At 43.4% G+C, this 21,433-nt stretch overlaps 1 protein-coding gene across 3 annotated transcripts in view; it reads left to right on the top strand.

Moving 5' to 3' along the window:
• Positions 1-20,484, top strand: part of Znf438 (zinc finger protein 438) — a 122,024-nt gene extending 101,540 nt beyond the window's left edge. For all 3 annotated transcript variants that reach the window (XM_052157234.1, XM_052157232.1, XM_052157233.1), the window contains exons 4-5: positions 15,745-17,545; positions 19,372-20,484. In XM_052157234.1, coding sequence (XP_052013194.1) covers positions 15,745-17,545; positions 19,372-19,912 — 2,342 coding nt within the window. In that variant the 3' untranslated portion in view covers positions 19,913-20,484. The remainder of the gene's footprint in view (positions 1-15,744; positions 17,546-19,371) is intronic.
• Positions 20,485-21,433: the final 949 nt, after the last annotated feature.

Genomic DNA, 21,433 nt, shown 5'->3' on the forward strand with positions numbered 1-21,433 from the left:
ATTCACTGGCATGAAATGGACTCTTAGATGTCTACTGAATTGTATTGTGGATGCTCAGGTCCCAAAACATGCTTCTAAATCATAACAAATTTTGTGAAAATGTTTCAATCTTAGCGTTTTACTGAGACACCAAACTGGATAGAGTTCTAAGGTCAATAGAAGCAAATACTCTTTAATCAAACACAGTGTGGGCTCAGCTCAGCACCTGCCCTTGCTAGGAGCCCCTGCTGCCAGGCCAGCGTGAGTTCTGCTCCCTGAGGCCTGCCTAAGGCATCGATTGCCTCATTATGTGCCTTACATTTTTAACATGCTACAAAGCATGTTTTCTTAGCCTCCTCTTGAGGAGTTTTTCTCCTCCCTCTTCTCTTCACCTCATCTGTTTTTTGGTAAATGAGATTTATCTTCATTCCAGTGAAAGAAGAAGGAAGTATTACACTTAGCCAGTTCTTATGTATTCCGGGGCCACGGCGCACAGCATGCCTTTGTAGAGGCAGGGTGAGCAGGGCTGCAGACTGGGATGTGAGGGCAGATGCGGGCAGCTGGCTGGGATTTACAGTCGAGTACTCTCTGAAGTCTCCAAGAGCACTGCACCAGCCAACACAGAACCACCACCCTTTGGAGATACACAGTTGACTTTCTGAGGGCCTTGGTCACAGCAACCAATCGATAATCTTGCTTCACATATTTCAGCTTAAAGATACCCAGTTTAATACACTTGATTCATTAACACCAAACGAACAGACCCAGCAGCATCCTGTATGCTGAGCAAAGGTGTATCAGTCATTCACACTTTCTTCAAAAGACACACAATTTTCTTGTGTGTCTAGAAACACAAGCACTGTGCTGAGAGCCCTTCTAGTAACTCAACGAGAACAAACACAAAATACAAAAGTCCTAGTGCTAAATAGACCATGAAAAGAGCTCTTATTTATAGCATGAAGGCTGGAACAGAAGGCAGAGCATCACCTTGCCTGACCTCAGTGGTGAATGGTGTGAATCACGTAGCTCAGATTTCTCTTTGCTCCTCACATGTGTGAGTAAGCAGGAGGATGGCATGAGCATTGGACTGGGAGTTACAAGTAAATTTTATCATGTGGACAAATTTGTGAATACAGAATCTTTAATAAAAATCAACTCTTTATAAATGTTCCTTTAGAACACAATAAAATCTTAAGATAATTTACAGAATAAAATGTATTTAGTCAAGAAGAGATGGCTCAGTGGGTAATGTGCTTGAGGACCTGAGTTGAAACTTTGGGACCCATATATAAAAGGGAGACAAGAAGTGGGGGTGATCCCAGCACTGGAGATGGGCAGACCCCTGGGGCGCACACTCACCTGCAGCCAGGGTATCTCAGTTATCCAGCTCTTAGCCAGTGAGAAACTCAAAAGAGTTTCAAAAAAGGTATATGGTGCCTCTATCCATGCACATGCATATACATCTGCTATGTGCAAACACAAGTTATACCGACGGGTGATTGGGACATTTTAAATTTCAAGTTAGTAAAGTAGATAGTCTCTAAGTTACCATGGCATGGTAGCTCATAAAAGCTGTAAAGAGAACTGTTGTAAGTGCTCAGGCTCCACGGCCCTTGCATGAACCAATGGGAGCAAGGAGAACACTGTAGTCTATGCCTCCAGTGTGGCACTTAACACTGCCTTTTGGCCTGGCCTCCTTAGGTGGTGGGGGAGGGAATCCTTCTCATGCATTACCAATATTGCTCTAAAGATGTGATCGTCATATGGAAACATTTGATCCTAATGAATGGTCTAAGTGTTGCTCTTAGACCTTTGTGCCACTTTCTGCTGCCGACCAAATACAAATGACATTCTCAAGCTGTTGTTAGTTAGCTGTTTAATGTTGGAAATCGAGACTTTCCAGTGCAATAACTTCTGAAAAACATTGCTGTATATTATCAGTACATTATTCTGTTGACAGAAGGACAAATGGGAAACATACACACTTAGTTTTATAACCTTATATAGCCAGGTGGAAATGACCTGGGTCACCTAAAATAATGTATTAGACTATAGCTGGGAGCTTATTTTTATTTTGGAATAAAATATTAGAATTTAAAATATTCTTATGAGTAAATTCAGAATATGAGTACTCTGACATACCTATATAAAAACATCGGAATGGTAAGCAGACAGTTTACTTGGGCATGTGTTGCTGTCAGTGTGGCTGCTTGGCAGCATAGTCTCCAGGAATTCCAATTAACCATGTAAATATATTTCATAGCATCACATCTCACTTGTCAGAACCCCTGCTGTGTTCTATCATTATCATAAATGCAGGTGTAAATAGCAGTTATGTATTCTGATAGAAAGCAGTTGGAGACATTTCACTGTGGGACACAGCACTTTGAGACTGTGTACATCTGTTCTAATAATGTATCCAGCCTTGGTGACATGAACACAAGGGTGCGCACACATCTGCCCTTGAGACCACTTGCCATAGAGCAGATGCTTGCATCTTTATTTGTGCAGATGGTGGGTGTGATGAGTTGAACAGGGATAAAAGCCAAGTAGTTTGAGAGGGGTTTTTAGGTTGTTATGTAAACCAAGAATATAAGATAGATATTTTTGTTTTAAAAAATGTAATACTGATAGGACTAGAGACTCAAAAATGTGGCAATGCTTTTAATAGTGTTTGACATACTGTTCTTGTCTTCAGATTAATTGACATCAAAATCCTAAAGATATTTACAAAAATACCAGCATGGTAGAAAGCACTGCTCAGCTTGATGTCTAGCTCAGTGGCAGAATTCTTTGTCTACTAGTGTACTTAAAGTTCTGAGCTTGATCCTGGTTGCTACAAAGACAGAAAGCAGCGGAGCAATTTATGATTGTTTGGGTTTTGATAAACTTATTTAAAATAATTTTAACATATTTCTGGTTTTTGATGCTTTAAAAACAATGTTTATTTTTGAAAGATATACTATCAACAAAATCATGTGATTTTTAAAATTAGGAAAACTATAAATTTAATGAAATAGAAAAGAAGTTAAGAGATAATCCATTCGTATTAGGTAACATACGATTCTGAAAATTACATTTTAATTAAGAATTTTGCTAAGCATTTTTTAATCTGTTCTAATGTTGCCAATTACTGATTTTTAATAATATTTCATTCAGATGAATTTCTGTTAGTGTCAGAACATTTCCTGTTACTCTGGCATATTCTTAAGGAGACAAGGGTGCTAGGGATGAAAACTTAACTGAAAAAGCAAAGCACTTCCACAGCTCGCACCCCAGCCCTGTGCACAGGTTGTAGCACCTGGAAGAGTCGCATCTCACCTGCTGCAGCCTTGCTCAAGCCTCAGGGCCCCTCAGAACTCCTAAAGCTACTGACGAGCTCTCAGAGCATTTACTTACATAGCTGTAGCTACTTGTACTCCCCACATTAATGATTAGAAGCCTGAAAATATGGACTTATATATTTTAAAATAGCACATTACATCTTAACATAAATGAGCTAGCTTAGTGAAATTTACTTTATTTTCCAGAACAAAAATCAAAGAATATTGCAAGTCTTTTGCAATATTTCTGAAATCAATGTTCACTGAAAATTCTGTGTGTGTGTGTATATATGTGTATTTGTGTAGATGTATGGGGTATGTATCTGTGTGAATATGTGTGGATTGTATATATGCCCTTTCCAATATTTTTGAAATCCATAGTCACTGAAAACTTTGTAGGCATGTGTACATGTGTGTATATGTGGGGTATGAGTGTGTGTGTATGTGTATGTATATGAGTGTGTAAGTGCATATGTGTGGTCTGTATTGTATGTATACATTTGTATGTGTATGTATGTGTGTATATGTTTATATATATATGTGTGTGTGTGTGAGAGTGTGTATGTATATAGTGTATATGGTACCATGTATGTATGTTCTGTGGGCATGGTGTATATGTTTGTATGTGTATGTGGTGTGTGTATGTTTAATGTTTCTATATGTGTATATATGTGTGTGTATGTAGTGTATGTTAGTATGTGGTATATATGTGGTTTATATGGTATATGTTGTATATGTCTGTGTGTGTTTGTGTATATGTTTGTATATGTGAGTATATGTATGTATGGTATATGTGTGTTTGTGTATGAGTGTATGTGTATGTGTGTGTATATGTGTGTGGAGGATGTATATGTGTGTTTGTGTATGAGTGTATGTGTATGTGTGTGTATATGTGTGTGGAGGATGTATATATGTGTTTGTGTATGAGTGTATATGTATGTGTGTGTATATGTGTGTGGAGGATGTATATGTGTATGCATATGTTTGTGTGTGGTATGGATATGGTGTGTGTGTGTATGTGTGTATATGAGTGTGTGTGTGTGTGTGTGTGTGTGTGTGTGTGTGTGTGTGTGTAGCCAGAGATCAGTGTTGGGCTTCTTCTTCTGTTGCTTTCCAGATATTTTTTGAGACAAGGTCTCTCACTGAACTTTTAGCTTATTTGATTATATTAAGTTGGCTGGCTGGACAGTAAGCTCCAGGAATCCAATTTTCTGCTCCCTGTTCTCTCTAGCTCTGGGATCATAGACACACAGGCTTTTTTGTAGATACTAGGTCTCCAAACTCAGTTCTTCATGCTTGCACAGCAAACACTTTACTGAGTCCAGACTTGACAGCCCTGACTTCCAGGCTTGAAGGTAGCTTTGAGTCCCATATCTGATCCTGCTTCTAATCCTTTGTGATTTTGTTCATACTGAAGTAGTTAAGAGAAATCCAACTTTGTAGCAGCTGAATGGGGGAAACTACTTTAATAGCCTTTACAGGTAATTAATGATTTTTATAGAATATAAATATCAATTGGTGCCATGTTAGAGTTTAGTTACAAAGTGAACTGTTAAACCACATCTGTGAACTTCTTGTATTCTGTTACAAATAGAAACAATAGTTTTAGTTAACTTGTATTTGAATGAGTCTTTATATGCAGCATATATTGATCATTTGGAACACTTTAGTTGACCAAGGTATGCAGATCTTCTATATACTTATAGTATTTTCAGAATCTCATTTCAGTCTCATGTAAAAAGTCTTTATGTTTTTGTAAACTTTATTATATTTTAAAACATTGCAAATAAAAACATCACACACTCTTTAAATGTGGCTCCCACTTGACAATGGTTCCTCTTAAAGTGCTTGGCTCCTCCCTAGTGTTCCTCCTTCCCTCTACATCCTGACAGCAGAGGTATCGAACTTCCTCCACCACACGCTGACACCAGAGGATCCTTTTGGATCCAGGAAAACATGGGCAGAACCCTCTGAAACTGTGAGGAGAATAAGCCTCCATCTCTTATGCTTCCCTGTCATGTATTTTAATAACAGCACCAAAGAGCTGGCTAGCACAGTACTTTAAAATATCATGTAATTTCCTTGAGGAATTTCTGCTGTATAAAGCTTTCTAGGGCCGGGGAAGATGGTCACCAAGCCCAACAGCCTGAATTCAGTGTCCAGCAAGCAGGTACAAAGCTGGATGCAGTGTCATGAGTCTGTGATCCCAGCATTCCTATCCTAAGACAGGAAGTGAAAACAGAAGAACCTGCCAGACACTGTCAAGCCAGCTAGCCTGCATTAGTCAGCAGTGTCAGAAACAATAAAAGAGACCCTGCTTCAATAAAGTGGAAGGCAAGAATCAACCCTTGACTCCTACATATAAGCCAAGGAATGCGCGTGCACGCGCGCACACACACACACACACACACACACACACACACACACACACAATTACAGCTGGAACAAGAAGTAGTTTGCTGCAAGCCTGGCATGCATACCAGAAGTAAAGCATGAAAAAGCATGTCCCTAGGTGCCAGGCCTACCCGTTGAATGCAAGCTCCACTACCTGCTTTTATAGCCTAAGCTATGAGCAGCTGATAGAACTAGAAGACCAACCTTCACTAACAGTTACCTTCCTCCCTGGAAACCTGATAGATCCACTGGTAGAGACTAACATATTCATTAAAGAATGAACTTTAAAACAAGTTAGTGAGTTCACTGTGTTTAGAACAAGGAAGTGCTTTGGTGCCGTGTAGATCTGGATTTAAATCCAGCTCTTTTCAGCTTTGTGACCTTGCAAGAAATGTTCAGTTTCCACAACCATAGATTGACTATTAATAATAGAGTGGAAAATGGAGTCAAGTTAAGATAAGACGGAATGTCTTGTCCCTGACTTAATGGAATGTAAGGATTGAGGAAGTGGAAGAAGAGTAGGAAGGAAGTTCCTAGCCAGACAGGAGAAATGCACATCCTCCCTCCAGAACATGTTCTCATGAGAGAAGGGTGCAGAGCCAGAGCTGCAGCAGAAGACAGAGCCTGGCTACTCACTGCTGTTGTGCTTTTCATATTTTTATGGTCAGGAAAAAATTAAGAGAAAGAAAACAAAACAATATGGGTTAGAATTCCTAGTTCGCCTCTTTAGTCAGTAAATACTGCAGTGTGCACCCGCCAGATAGTAATCTAGGGGCTGGGATCCTGGCAGTGGATGAAACAACTCCTGCTTTATGGAACTTATTTTTTGTGTGTGTGGGAAAAGGCAGATAGTGTATTAGTATAGAGATAAAAGTCATGATGGTCAATTAAAGCAGAAAAGGAAGACAGCCAGCAGTGACCTAGAAGGGTCCAGGCAGGCCTCCTGAGCCTGGGAGATCTCTATGATGCTGACTGCAGAGCAAGGAAGGGATACAAAGTGAAGTTAGCAGTCTTCCATCTCTTCACCCTAAGTCTGTCTGTATTTTACTCTGTTGAGACAGGTAAGTTGTGAGCATAATTAACAACACAATGGAGGCTAGAACAAAAAGAAGGCTGGCGAAGGGTCTCCCACATGGCAGCCACTTCTCAGGAGATCATTGACAATTGTTGGCAAGAAAGGCAAGAGAGGCATGGGAAATGTGACTTGGAGAATCATGGGAAATGTGACTTGGAGAATCTTGAATGAGTCCCTGTGACTAAGTCCAAGGACAACAGACAAACAATGGAGTAGATTGTGGTGAGCTTTTGAGACTGGAAGTTTCAAGCTTTTGACATTGGCCACTATTCATGGTAGGTAGATTTCTCCCGCTCTACCTGATTAGTCAGTGTGAATGCAGAGCACACGCCTGGCATTTTGTTGTCCATTTCATTGCCTACACAGTCTTTTGGATTGTAGGTACCCATGCTAAAGAAACATGCACCTTGACTAAGGAGCCACAGGCAAGACTTGACATGACAACCAGTGTGAGGAAACAGTGGGATAATCACAGGGATTGCTTTCCCTGCAGCAGATCCACAGCTGCCCAGCCCCTCATATGTTTGTACTTATAAATCATAAGCTGTTGGCATAAAAGCTGAGGTGTGGGGAAAAGTGCAACAAAAATGTTATAAATCACTGTGAGTCAAAGATAAATCGTGCTAAGATGAAGGGTTTGTAAGGCTGCACTAGAAAGCACAGCTCTCTCCTTTCCTCTTCACTCCTTTTCTTGATCTTCGCAGGGGTTGAGTCCAGGCTCTGAGGCATGTTGGGCAGGACTGATATCGCTATGCCACACACTTCCAATTCTCACCTGCTAAACACAGTTCGTGTACTCCCCCAAAATGTCCCTTCAGTATAATCTTACTTTTAAAATTACAAAATAAAAATAGTATCTTTGTGGTACCAGGATCTTGCTTCTAATAGTACCATTGGTAAAAGGTTAACCATTTAAGTTATATGATGACGTTTTGATGAACAGAAAGAAACATCCAACCTTCTGCATGGATCCCACAAAATATACTGCCTGATGCTGAACCTTAGCTTTCCATTTTCCTTATCAAATGTCATCTTATTCCTCATCACAGACACTTAACTATTGTCACTACTATTGAATACAAGATAGAAAAGATGTAATCCTAGTCCTTATGGAAAGAGTACAGGTGGAACCTAGTGGGTTGGTTGCCCTGTGAAGACAGCAGTATGACTTCTGGGATCAAGAATTAAAGGTCATCTTCCACTACATGGTAAGCTGGATGCCACTTCAGGCTATATGAAGCCCTATCTTAAAAGCAAGCAAACAAACAAAACATGATTTTTTAAAAAAAAAAAAATAGCTATTTTCATTGGCTGATGGAAGATTTCATGCCTAGGCATTGGTGCTAGGCACTAAACTCAGGAGATGGTTCGCATTGTTTTAGCATCAGAATGCCCTGGGAAGACAGGGTGCACTGGTACTAATCACAGTGTAAAGACACCAGGAGAAGGTCTGCTGCACCTATGGTGTGGAGTTCAGTTACCAGGGTCTGAATTTCATATGTAACACAATGTTAGCAGTTCTGGAAACATTCAGAAGTTACAGAGTCTGTGGCAAGTTTTTAGTACTTCGATAAATCCCTGCACTCTCCAGTCCTTTGTAGGTTTGGAGAAACACTTGGCTTGACTGTTGTATAGCAGTAGTAAGCTTTTGTGTTGCTACATATTATTTCTGCCAAGGATAACTTAAAAAACAAAGTGTGTTCCTTGCATGGTTGTCAGGGTTTCTTATCTGAAGCTCTTTTATAAAAAGTCCTTTTTATAAAATAAAAATAAAAACTATAAAAGTTTTAACAAGGAGAAACTTGTTGAAATTGGTATTTTCTAAGAGATAGTTTAGCTAAAACTGCCTTCTAAACTTACTTTTCATTTGGAGCACGAACTTTAGCTCCCTAAGGAGCTAGCGATTAAGTCTCGGTAGCCACATTTTGTAAATATTTTCTTTTATTACCATTAATATTTGAAGTAATTAACTTTTAAAATCTTTACAAAGAACATTTGTTTCCTCTTCCTTTGGTCTTCCTGCTTATCTAATTTACCCTGTATTGTAGACTTCGGGTCCTTTTGATGCCCAACCCCTCTTTCTGTACTCAAGCTTTTGTAAAGATGCTCTCTTATTTACTACTGTGTTCTTAAAGGCATGTGCTATGCACACATGTCAGCTGAAATGCACACATGTGTGGTAGTCATGAACAGCTCTGTGCTGCTACATATTATACATCGTTTCCTCCTAGAACCATTGAGCTCAATTACAAGTACCTCTACCTTCCCCCGGGCCATCTCTCCTGTCCTATTGAACTAATTTCTTATTAATTAGTAAGCTACTAAATCTACAAATAAGCACTATCAAAACTCTTTTCCTACCCCAGGCCACAGTTTTCACTTCTACTGTCCTATAGAAATGTGTCCGGTGAGCTTCTTAGACCCTTCCTCCCTAGTGGACCAGAAAGGGACCCAGCTTTCAAGCCAGTAGCTTTCTTCCCTGCTGTGTAAACAAAAGTAAGGAGCCCTATCCCACAACTCAGCTCCTTAAAATTCAAATGCTAACTTCCATTCACACTGAACTGTTAATCCAATTAACACTTAGTCAACTGACAACTGAGACGGGTGCCACTGGGAATAAAATCTGACAGGATGGATCAGATACTGGGCAAGGACACAGGAGAGGCAGGGTTTGAGCAGTCCTTACTAACATGCATTTCTCTTCCCTTTCCTCAATTTCTTCTCATAAAAGAAACACATCTGTAAAAAATTCAGACTTATTCCATCCATACAATGAAATTTTCAGTTTTGTGTATTTTCTTAATTCCTACTATAAATAAATACAAGAAGCTTCATGATTGCTTACTGGCAGGAGAAAGAGGATGTGCTGAGCAGGCAGCTGCTGAGAGCCACCCTGGACCCTCCAGGATCCATGTCTCTTACCAGGACTCCACCTTTGTACCCATTTTATAGATAACAACATATATGCACAGTGTGACTTGCCAAAACTCAAGAGCATTGCAGAGGTAGGTGACATCAAATCTAACAGAACCTGAGCCCCTCCATTGTTCTGCCAGAGAGTGAACTTGGCCATAGCTACTACCCCAGGGACATGGGAAATCATCCAGAAGCCACAATTTGAGTGCCAGCATCTTATTTAGATTATTATTATTTATCATCATCTGTGAAAGCTTATAACAGTACTTCCTCATTCACCTTACTTTGGGTGCGTGGCACATAAAATACTTCTTCGTGTTGAGATACTGTTTAGAAGAAAAGAGAATTCTCTTTCTTACTAAGAGAGGCAGTTAAGTCTACCTGTCTGCCCTAGCCAAGTAGAAAAGCCTGCTGGTTATGGCTGTCGGCATGAGAGAGGGGGCTTGGTACCTGAAAGCCCAGTTCAGAAGTGCAGGGCAGGTGTGCCAGGGAGACAGGGCAAAACCAGACCCAGATTTCAGCTGGAAATGTGCTTTCTTGTGTTACATTTCCTGGACGTTGGGTCCAGGTAATGATGATGTGAGCCGTCACAGTGCGACAGTGTAGGGAGTCGGTGTGTTTGCCATCCTATATCCGTCAAAGTTTGTGCTGTGAAGCACATTGCCGGTGCATCTATTAATTTTTTTCAACAAAATGAGTTGTGGTCATTTGGATTTTGAATTATTTCTTTTATCTTAGATTTCTAAGTTTTAACATATTTATTTTAAGCACAGACCATCTTGAAAACTTTGAACCCCACCAAAGTTTCCAATTTCAAAGCCAAATGCAAGAGGGAGAATCTAGACCCCCACCCAGCAAATTGAAACTGGTTTGTTTGTTTGTTTTTGTTTTTCCAGTTTAGTGAAATTAAAACCAGAACAGTTTCTAAAATGTCTCTGCCAGTTTATTTGACAGCACCTCCTAACTCTGCAGGTGGAATAAAGGAATTTTCACCAAACCGGGAAGTAATGGGTGGGAACATCCTGTGTACCATCAACCAGGCAGGACCCTCAGTTCTGCCCTGGACACTGGGAAGGGACCAGATTACAGCAATCTAGAGAACCCCTGTGGGCCTGGATTACAGCCATCTAGAGAACCCCTGTGGGCCTGTCTTTGAGGACTCTGATGATAGGACAGATAGACTGACACTCCTGAGCCCTGGTTGACCCCTCCTCCCACTACTATGCGAGCTGTGCTCCTCAGCCAGGCATTTGCTGATGGAGGAGGGAAAGAAAGGCGCACTCCGTTTATCTCCACGCTGGTTTCTCCAGCCTTTGTGGATTTCTCAGAATCCCAAGGTAGTAAGTGGCGAGCTCTGCTCAAAAAATTACCTTTCCTTCCACCCCGCTGAATTTTACAAAAATTAGCTCTATCTAATAACTTCCTAAAAGTATCATTTACTGGGTCACAGACTTGTCAAGCCATCTAGTTTCAATTTGTCTTCTTTTTTTTTTTTTCTCCCTAAAATTCTAGACTGTTAATCTAGTTTGGGAATGATTAGGATGCAGGAAAGGGAAGGAAAGGGAAGTTGCTCCTCCAAAAGCAGTAGGTCAGGCCCCGCCGTGTACATATGCCATCGGCTACGTGCACTCTGCTAACCTTCTCCTTGGCCTCGCTTTTCCTAATCTGTAAAAGGGGAGCAATGACACTTCCTTGGAGTTAAATGTGGGTCCAATTAAATACCTGCTATAGATTTCAGGTCATAGGAAGTACTCATCCCTTCCCTGTTTCCCTTTACTCCACAGTCTGATCAGTCTCATCAGCTGTAGATGTCACTTTTCAAAATGGTTTCTTTAATATCCTTAAATTCTAAAAACATTCCGCACTTAAAATTTTAATATTAAGTATGCTCATTGAATAATGCTACAGAATTAATTTTACTGAGTGAGCCTTTTATGCTCTTAGTTAATAAAAGTCTATGTTTAGTACCTGAGGGTCCTATGAATCTCTTTAACTCTGTTATGGCTAATTTTACAGAATTTCCAGAAATTATAAATTCCAGTGGAAATCCCTGCTTGTTCTTCAGTGCATAGCTCCCTAATGTCTAGAACGTAGTATTGCAGGTGCGGGGCTAGACCGTGCAGTCTCTGAAAGTCTGTCAGGGGTGGTACAGTGAACTGCTGTTGTGTTGACAGGAAAGGCTCCCCACAGTCGTGCGTTCCCTACGTTCAGAGTTTAAAAACATGTAATGGCGCTCATCTCCTCTAAGGACTCCTGCTGCTCAGAAAATTATTTTTTAAATTGTAGTTATTGTAACATAACTGGAGTGTACTGCAAATGTGTGGCGAGGCAAGGCTTGGGTTCCTGCTTGTCCTTGAGGGGAGATGAGCTGTAGGTCCCCATATATAAGACAGTGGTGTGCTGCCTGCCACTCTCTGGTCATCAGTTCTTGAATGAATGAATGAATGAATGAATGAATGAATGAATGAACAACCAAACAAAGAAAGAAACAAACGGCATGTGGAGCTGTTGAGGTGGTCTGGTGGGGAAAGGAGCTGTCACCAAGTCTGACAGCTCGAGTTCAGGCCTCAGAGCACATCTCACAGAAGGTGCCACTCCTGCAGGCGGTCCCCCGCCCTCCATCCGCCCCACTGCCTGGGCATGCTCAGACATACTCATTAGACAAGCACAGATAAAGCCTCTCGTTCATTGGCAAATTGCTTTTTAGTACAACCCTAGAGCCAGACAGGGTAGCAAGTGGACAATAAGCTTCTGTCCGATTCTTGGCCTCCCCTAGCTATTCCAAACCCACAGAGGCCGCTCTAAGAACCCTTCTGTCATACTGGGGGATATATCTGGGTATGCACTCCCCGACTTCGAAATCTTAAGTGATGAGATAGTGTCCCCTAAAACCCCATGTATGTTTGTCATTTCCTTTTACAGCTGCCAAGTGTTGGGTTTGAAATATTCTTAGCTCGCTGTTGGGCCTTAAAGGAGCTCCTGGGTTTGCTCTCTTCTTCCTCCCGTTGTGAGCTTCTGCTCTTTGCCTCCCTTTTCCAGTAAAGCACCAGTTCATTGTGGTTCTGGACAATGGAGCACCGTACCTACCGCCTTATGGGAAACCCCGCCTTTTCACGCACCTCCTGAGAGGTGCGTGCCAGCAGAGTAACTTCAGTGTTCTTGGCAAAGCTTGTTCTTCAGCCGCAGGTTAAGATCTGGAGCCAGCTGACTCAGGGATCTCCTCCCCAGCATCGGGCTCCTCTGGCTGCCACTTACCACCTGGCCTGTGACAGCAGGATGTCCACACTGTTCCTCAAGTGATCAGCATCCAGCCTTGCTGGGGCGGAGCTGGGGGCCTCCAGGGATCACATCTACGCAAGGCCTCTGGTTGGTTGCTCTTCTTCCTGCTGTGACAAAATGCCTGGCAAAAGCCACTTGAGGCAGGGCAGGGAGGAAGGGGGTGTGAGGGGAGTATGGTGGGGTAGGAGAGGCTGCTCACACTGTAGCCAGTCAGATGACAAGCAATGCTGATGGCCAGCCCGCGTTTTCCTTCATCCTTTGCACTCTACCAGCTCATTCGTGCGGGTCTGCCTCCTTAGTTAAACTCTTCCCACAGGCTCGTCTCCCAGACAGCTCGTAAGCCATCTCAGCATCTTTCTTCTCTGACGTCATTGCTTTTCCTGGAAGATTCTGTCCCTGCCGTGTTGGAGAGATGCATGGAGAGCAGTGGAGCAGGTTATGTGTGGCAGTCAGTTCCCTCCTGTCTGATATGGAAGTGTAACATGTATTAAGGTTCTCTTCAGAAACTCAACCCCTCAGAAGCTTACTTTCTAATAGCTAGTCATAAAAGGAGGAATTCGTTTTTCCCAAGTTCAGTGTCTGGAAGCCGTCAGGAACCCTGACACTGGCTGTTGAGTGCTGTTCTTTGGATTGACATCTTTGTGTCCTGCCTCTGAGAGTCAACTCTTCTGCGTCTGTGCCTCTTCTCGTCCCTTTCTCCCCTCGTACTTTCCCTCTGCGTGTATCTGTGTGTGCCCTGTCCTCTTTGCTGCTCTGACTGCTTCAGTTTAACCTCGGCAGCATAATTTCCTGTTCTCATTATGATTTCAAAGGGTGTGAGCTGTTTCCCTGCATCCTCTACCTGCCCCTGTCCTCCTCACTGAGTGCAGCTTTGTGTGCAGCTTACTGTCGTGCAGGTAGCCACAGGAGCTTCCAACCTAATAGTAAAGAACTTTCCAAAGCAGTTCTCCTACTTTGCAAATTATTCCTACTGTGTTGTTTATCACCAAAGTGTTAACAAGCAACTTTCAAATTGTTGGCTCACAAACTGTGCAGTCAATAGGGGTCGATTTTAAAACTGTTACCGTATATTTCAGGGGATTTTTAGATTCCCACATTCCTATCCCTGATACTCCTCAAACAAATGTTTCTTAAAAGTCTTTACACAGAGCTCCAAAATCTAAAATCAAAAATCGGGGTACCTAAGTCATTCAGAGGCAAAACCCTGAACCGAAATAAAACCATTCAAATCTTCGATTTGCCTGCTGTGTTATGATACTAATGTACTTTGCTGCAGGCATAGCGGTGGGTTTAATTATGGATACCATGCAGAGTTGTGGTGTGTGTGTGTGTGTGTATGTGTGTGTGTGTGTTTCTTTCTCGCTACTTTTCTAAAATCTGAAAGTGCAAATTCCAACACTCATTCGTCCCCACAATTTTCAGAAAGGGGATTATGGACTTGCAATATTCAGTTCCTAAACTAGTGTGTGCACTAGTACTTTTGAGCTTAAATGAAGTTTGATTAATATGAGGCACTTAAAAATAAGAAACTTCTCCACAGCCAGCCCTTGTGACCTTGAGGCCTTGGGGAATAAAATGGATGATTCAGTCCTTAGACTGAGGAGCCAAAAGGTTTCCTTAATTGTTCTCTTAAGGTTGTAGTAATTGCTCTGTGGTCAGGCCAATAAATCTGAGATAAATGAAACATTATTCTGTCAGTTAAAATTGTCCCTATTACGATCCTAGAAGATGCTTCTGTGAGTCCCCAACTCCCACCCCCTTCAGCTATGTACTTTTATCATCTGTGTCTCTTTGGTTATGTTTAACATTTTTTTAAAGTGTCACATCAGTTGTTTTTTAATAATTATTATTTAGTTGCAAAAGCATTCATAAATACTTTGAAAGTTGTGAAAAGAAAATTTACAAGTCACACACGAACAGCACCAAAGCCACCTTCAGTCTAAAACCCATCACTTTGAAAAGCAAACTGCACTGCCAGCACCAAAGGGGTGGCCTAACCCCCAGCAAGAAACCAGTGGGTGCGAAAGCGTCTGCGTTAGACCAGAAGGCAATGGGGAGTGATGGACTTAGTGTGTCTCAACTTCGTCGGGCTCAGGTGTGCCAGCAAGGCATCTGTGAGAAACAAAAGATGCTAGGGCGTACGGGAGGGGATGCATGGCAGCTCTGGAGGTCAGAAGGAAAGTGGGGTGCTCCGACTTGTAATGATAGGTCAAATCTGGGTAAAGACAGAAGCTGGATAAAGGACTAACAGAACATAAGGACAGGAAGGACAGAGTTCCAGCTCTCTAGAAGCTCTGTTTAATGGCTGACATTCTAACAGGAGACTTGTGTTGCAACAGTGGAGAATTACAGCCCCTGGGAAAGCAAGGCAAGGGGCTGACCTTCAAGCCTTGTCTTGAAAGACAGGTAATTTATCTGTTCAGAACAGATAAATTAGATTTGTTTTAATTCTATAAGTCTGTGTGTGTGTGTGTGTGTGTGTATGTTGTGTGTGTGTGTGTGTCTGCACATTCACAAGTTCACTGTGTGTGTGTGTGGGGGGGGTGTCCATGAGTGCAGGTGCCTGCACAGGACAAAAGAGTACATTGGATCTCCTGCAGCTGAAGTTGAGGCCCCTGTGAATCACCCAACATGAGTGCAGAGAAATGAACCCAGATCCTTTGCAAGAGCAGCGTATCCTCTTACGTGCTGGGCCGGGTCTCTAGCCCAGATCAGATGTGATTTGAAGTTACAGCTCAGAACAGATACATTGTAGTAATCTGTGTATTGTCATTGCAGGCGAATCAAACATTCCTTCTGGAACAGCACAGAGTGGGAAAACCTTACAGAGCAAGAGTCAGTTTAGGACCATTGCACCAAAAATTGTGCCTAAAGTCCTAACATCCAGAGTGCTACCCTACCCTTCCTCGCTTTCTGACCAAGGGAGTCTGGCTCTAACATCCAAGCCTCTGGGCATGCCCACCCAGAACTATGCTCTGATGCAGGTGGCCGGCCAAGAGGGGGCATTTTCTTTTGTTGCTTTGCCAAATGTTACCTCAGCCCAGCCACTTCAGAAGCCCAGAATGTCCATACATGAAAACCTTAAACTGCCTATTCCTCGATACCAACCACTAAGTAGCAAAGGATTAAGAAAGAAACAGGACCTGAGCTCTCCCAAGGGTGGCTCCAGTGACCCTCCTGGCCCAGCCCAACTATGTCATTTGACTCCTCCCCCACAAGCCCATCCTGAGCTGCCTCACAAACATAGCCCATGGAAGCAAATGCCTACTTTGAACGCTTCTCCCACCAACATCAACATAGCTACACTGACCAGTGGTGTTGGCCAAGGAGATTTGAGTCCCCTAGTGACCAACAGCTGTGGAGATCTTGAGTTTCCTGCCATCCGAGCATACACTACAGAGGACTGTTCTTCCCCACAGAGCCTCCCAGCAAGTATGCAGAAGGCAGGTTGTGCCAGGAAGGAGGTACCCACTATGCCTGCTGCTGCTGGTGAAGACCTCAAAGAACAGGTAGCTCCTGCACATCCTGTCTTCAGCAGTGCACTTCAGGTGGTCTCTGTCGTACCCAAGGATAAACTGCCCATCCCGCCCTTCCCAAGAGTGAAAACCACAGAGGTGGGCAAAGTGGAACCAGATGCTGAAAATGCAGAATTGTCTTCATCTGGATGCAGAGCAAACTGTGATGAGAGACTGTCTATCCTAGAAGGGTTCGATGTAGCCACGGAGACAGCCAGCAAGATTCCTGCTCTGCATGTGTCTAAGCAGAGTGCATGTGAAAGTGCTTTCTGTCCTGTCACCAAATTAGATCTCAGCCACAAGGCAAAACCCAGCAGTGGGATAAAGAGAAGGGCAAGAAAATGGAAAGTGCCAGATGAGATTCTAGCATTGCAGGGGAAGAGGAGGAAATGCATTCTTGGTATGTGTGGAGATAGCATGGAGAGGGCAAGGAACAGTCCCCAAGAAGCCAGAGACCAGAAGCCCAGGGCTGCTTCGAGAAAGTATCGTAGCATCATGCCCAAGCCTGTCATTGTCCTGTCTGCTTTGGCACCCCTGGCATCTCCTGCCACTGTGCTGTCTCAGGCTCCCAGCTGCCTAGGTCAAGATGTTCTCAATAATGCCCTGCCTCCAAAATGTCTTGGGTCCAAGCAAAGTGACAGCCTTGCCCCAAAGCCCAGCTCTGCACTCAGAAATGGATTCTCTGGCATTAAGAAGCCCTGGCACATGTGTCCAGTCTGCAACTACCACTTCCAATTCAAGCACCACCTTCTAGACCACATGAATACACACACCAACAGGCGGCCTTATAGTTGTGGGATTTGTCGCAAGACCTATGTGCGTCCCGGCAGCCTGAGTGCACATATGAAACTTCACCATGGTGACAATCGCCCCAAGAAACTAGTGTGCTGTGAATTTTGTGCCAAAGTATTTGGTCATGTCCGAGTCTATTTCGGCCATCTGAAGGAGGTACACAGGGTTGTAATCAGCACAGAGCCCTCCCCCAGTGAACTGCAGCCAGGAGACACACCAAAACACAAGGACAGAGATCCCGCCATGCAAGGACCTGACTGCTCACTGGAGAGGTAAGTGCTCATGGGAGGGCAGCTGACAGGAAAGTCTATTGTGCTTTGAAAAGATTAAGATTCAGAAAACTCATCAGGAGGAGTGGTGCACACCTATATAGTGCCAGCACTTGGCAGCAAGAGACAGCAAAGTCAGAAACTTAAGGTCAGACTAGGCTGTGCGAGACCCTGGCTCAAAAACAACAGCAATAGCAATATCTTTATCATAGGTAAAATAAGCCACCTCTCCCACCCCCTCAGTTCTGTGAAAAATGACCCCATTTCTTGTTGGTTTCTTGTTGGTCACAGTGCTCAGTCACAACTACTCAGACTTGTGTAAGTCAAGGCACAAATTCTAGTTTGGAGTATGTTGGAAATAGTTAGGTGACAGATTATTTTTGTGTCTAAAAATTAAAATAATAGATTATTATATATAGCTTTTAGTAGTCGCTATAAAATAGTTCCCCCAAATTATTGTTTGCAGAATTCTTACCTACCCAGCATTATCTACCTCATGTGCTGTGTGAGGCTACCCCCCTCACCAGGCCCTGAGGTGCTCCAGCTCACCCCCCACATGTGTCTTTCGTTACCTGACAAGCCAAATTAACTTTTTCCTATGTCTTTCTGTTTTGTAAGCACTGCTCCTTGACATTATTTTTAAAAAAACAAAACCAAAAACGAAAAACAAGCTCTGTAATCTGGAAGCTGACAGGGCAGGCACTTGAGCAGTAATGACCAGGGCAGTGCCCATAGTGTGGCCCACGCACGCACAGCTCCGGTGACTGAGGAGTGAGAAGGCAGCCCTGTCCAGGACCTTGGCTTCTTTGCTCCTTGTTTTTATTGCTCCAGTTGCTCTAAATATTTTCTGTTCTGTATTATGATGAATAAAAACAAGCCGCCTGCCCAGCTTTTCCTGTCTCTCGGCTCGCCTTAAATCAGTAGTTCTTCCTGATGGGGTTGTTCCCGGGTTTCAGCACCAATGAAGGGGGCATAAAAAGAGAGAGGAGAGGGGTTTAGGGAGTGTGGCACAGCGGTGTGGGGGAAGGGGGTGCCTAGGTGGGACCATGCCCAGGCACCTCTTCCCCCTGAGGGACCACACGCACACAGACATGGTATAGAATAGAGTTTATTCAGGGTAGGGGATGGGAGTTAGAGAGGCAGAGAGAAAGAGAGAGAGAGAGAGAGAGAGAGAGAGAGAAAGAGAGAGAGAGAGAGGAGAGAGAGAGAGAAGTGGAGGTGGCCATGACCACATAGAGAGAGGGGCAGAGAGGTGAGAGTGCCAAGAGGCAAGAGAGATTAGAGAGAGGAGGGGCAAGCAGCCCCTTTTATAGTGGGCCAGGTCTATGGGGCAGGGCATACCTGGCCGTTTGCCAGGTAAGTGTGGGGTGGAGCTTAGACAGAATCCTAACACTTCCCATCTCCACTAATGTGCCTTTCCCTAATGTGCCCTCCATGTGCTTAGACCATCCTGAAATAAGATGCTGGGACTTCCCTAATGGGGGGGGGGGCAGAAGAGTGGGGCATCTCCAGCAGTGCCACAGGGGACCTTGGCAGCTCCTGTCTTGTTACCTAATCTTCCTGTTGTGTACATCTGTGGTACCCAGGGAGCTGGTTCACTAGGGGGATGCAGGACTCCTCTGAAATGGTCCCTGGTGTTCTGAAAGCTGCACGGCTCTGTGAGTGACTCCGTGAGTGGCCTGTGTTCTCTGCAGAGGCTCTACAGAGCTCTGTACAGTCCCTGCCTTCCTAGCATGGTGTTTTATATCCCTCAATGCCAAGACCCGGCAGCAAGAGATCCAGTTGCTTTTTTCTAGTATATCTTACCTAGACTATTTCTCCATTTCCAGGGAAACCAAGTCAAGTTTGGAAGAAGATTTCCTTCTAAACCAGGCAGATGAAGTCAAATTGCAAATCAGGTGTGGCCGTTGCCAGATCACTGCTCAGTCTTTTGCTGAAATAAAGTTTCACTTGCTTCATGTTCATGGGGAGGAAATTCAAGGCCGGCTGCAAGAAGCAATGCTGCCAGGCGGCAGATCTGATGGCCCCCACCTGCAGCGGCACACAGAGAGAAGGGATCAGATGAAGCCCTACGCCTCCATGGAGGGCTCTCCAGCATTCCCTAGAGCGAAAAGACACCCAGCCCCTCCTGAGAACAGAGAGGAGGCTGGCCAGTGGGGGATGACTGGCCCGCAGCACCCAGCCAGGCGTCTCTGGTCCCGCGCAGGCTTTAACTGCCTGCTCTGCGCTCAGATGCTCGGGAGGAAGGAGGACCTGCTTCTTCACTGGGTGCACCAGCACAACTGTGAGGACCCCACCAGACTTTGGGCTCTTCTGGGAACCTTCTCTAACCAGGGAGCTTCTGAGCTCCCCAGTGAAGCAAGGCTGTGACCTGAGGCCGTCCTGCCCAGCCGAAGGGATGCTGTGCCACCTGTCTCACTGTCTGTGCTGTTAGCATTTAACCGGAAGGATCCAGTACGCCAGGGCCAGGGCCAGGGTACAGAGGAAATGTTTGTGTGTAGTTTTATTTTCTTAAGAAATAAAATATGTGGCCTGGATGCTTTTTTTAAACATATGTCTCACTTTAAAATTCCATGCATTCTCCAATATCGTAGACTACTTAATAATAAATATATCAAAATTAGGAAATTGAAATGTAAAGAATATTGTTCTCAATTGCAAGCTTTCGAGTATGTGTGTTTTGTGTGTGTGTGTGTGTGTGTGAGAGAGAGAGAGAGAGAGAGAGAAAGAGAGAATGGAAATATATGTACATGTGTTCTTATGTTGATGCTATTTGATTATATTTATTAACAGTTAATTCTGTAGCTGTGGAATGTCCCAACTGTAGTATAAAGTTACATGATAAAGTTGACATTTATTGGTCTCTGGCTTATTTGCATATGCTCTAGAACAGTCTTTTTAAAAGTGTACACTCTACCGTAACATAAAATCTGTTTTCAAGACGCATTTTCTTAAAATTTTTGTTGTTTTCTTAAATGTGCAGTGCTTTGAAGAGTTGCCATCAAGTCTTCTAGTGTTCTTTCTCAAAATAATAGGAAAAAATAGATACTTCAGCTAATAAAAAAAAATCTACTTGCTCGGTAGAAAGTTATTTTCAGGAAGTCTTTGTGACTGGAAAATGTACAACCCAGAGAGTTATTTTCTGAGCAGAGGGGTCTCAGCTCCATGCACGTGGCAAGTCCTATTCTGTTTGCCAGGCACAGGCTTGAGAAAGTTCCCAGAAATGGAGAAAGATTTGAATGGATAAGCTACTAAGTCTTGTATCACTTTTTAAGCATCTAGCTGTTCATAGGCACCTTGTGGCTGTATCAGTGCAAGGAGGAGACTCTTAGTGCTAACAGTTTTGCAAACCTGTGTAAGAGATCTGGTTTGGAGTCCCACAAGCATGTTGCCATGATTTATCCATTGATCACCCTCAACTCAGCTTCAGAGAGATCACAGCAGCCCCCCCCCAAGTGTTCGATGCTTTTAGACCCTTCTGTTAGGTGACAGTGTGAATACCTGTCCCACTCAATAATTTTGCTAGTTTTTAAGAATAAGTATTATAAAGATTATAAAACCTATAATCTATCAAGAATACCATTTAAGCTCAAACTCTGAAATGATTCGTAGACCATCCAGTCCCTGAGGTACAAAGCAGGATTTCAGAAAAGCTGGCCTATTGGCCAAGAGCAAAATGGTCATTCTGGTAGATGCATACCTCACAGGCAGAGCTGAGTTTGGTAGCACTTTGTACAGCTCCCACTCAGCCACAAGCCCTTGATGTAGAGATGAACAGTCTCTGGAAATAGGTGGCAAGCTGTGCGAAGAGAATAGAGGTGAGCAGAAGGCATGCCTAGCGCCACATTTTTTTCCAGAATGTGTTTCAGGGCAGCAGCTGAAGTTGCTGGC

This window comes from Apodemus sylvaticus, chromosome 14 (genome assembly GCF_947179515.1).
Source record: "Apodemus sylvaticus chromosome 14, mApoSyl1.1, whole genome shotgun sequence".
NCBI classification, from domain to species: domain Eukaryota; kingdom Metazoa; phylum Chordata; class Mammalia; order Rodentia; family Muridae; genus Apodemus; species Apodemus sylvaticus.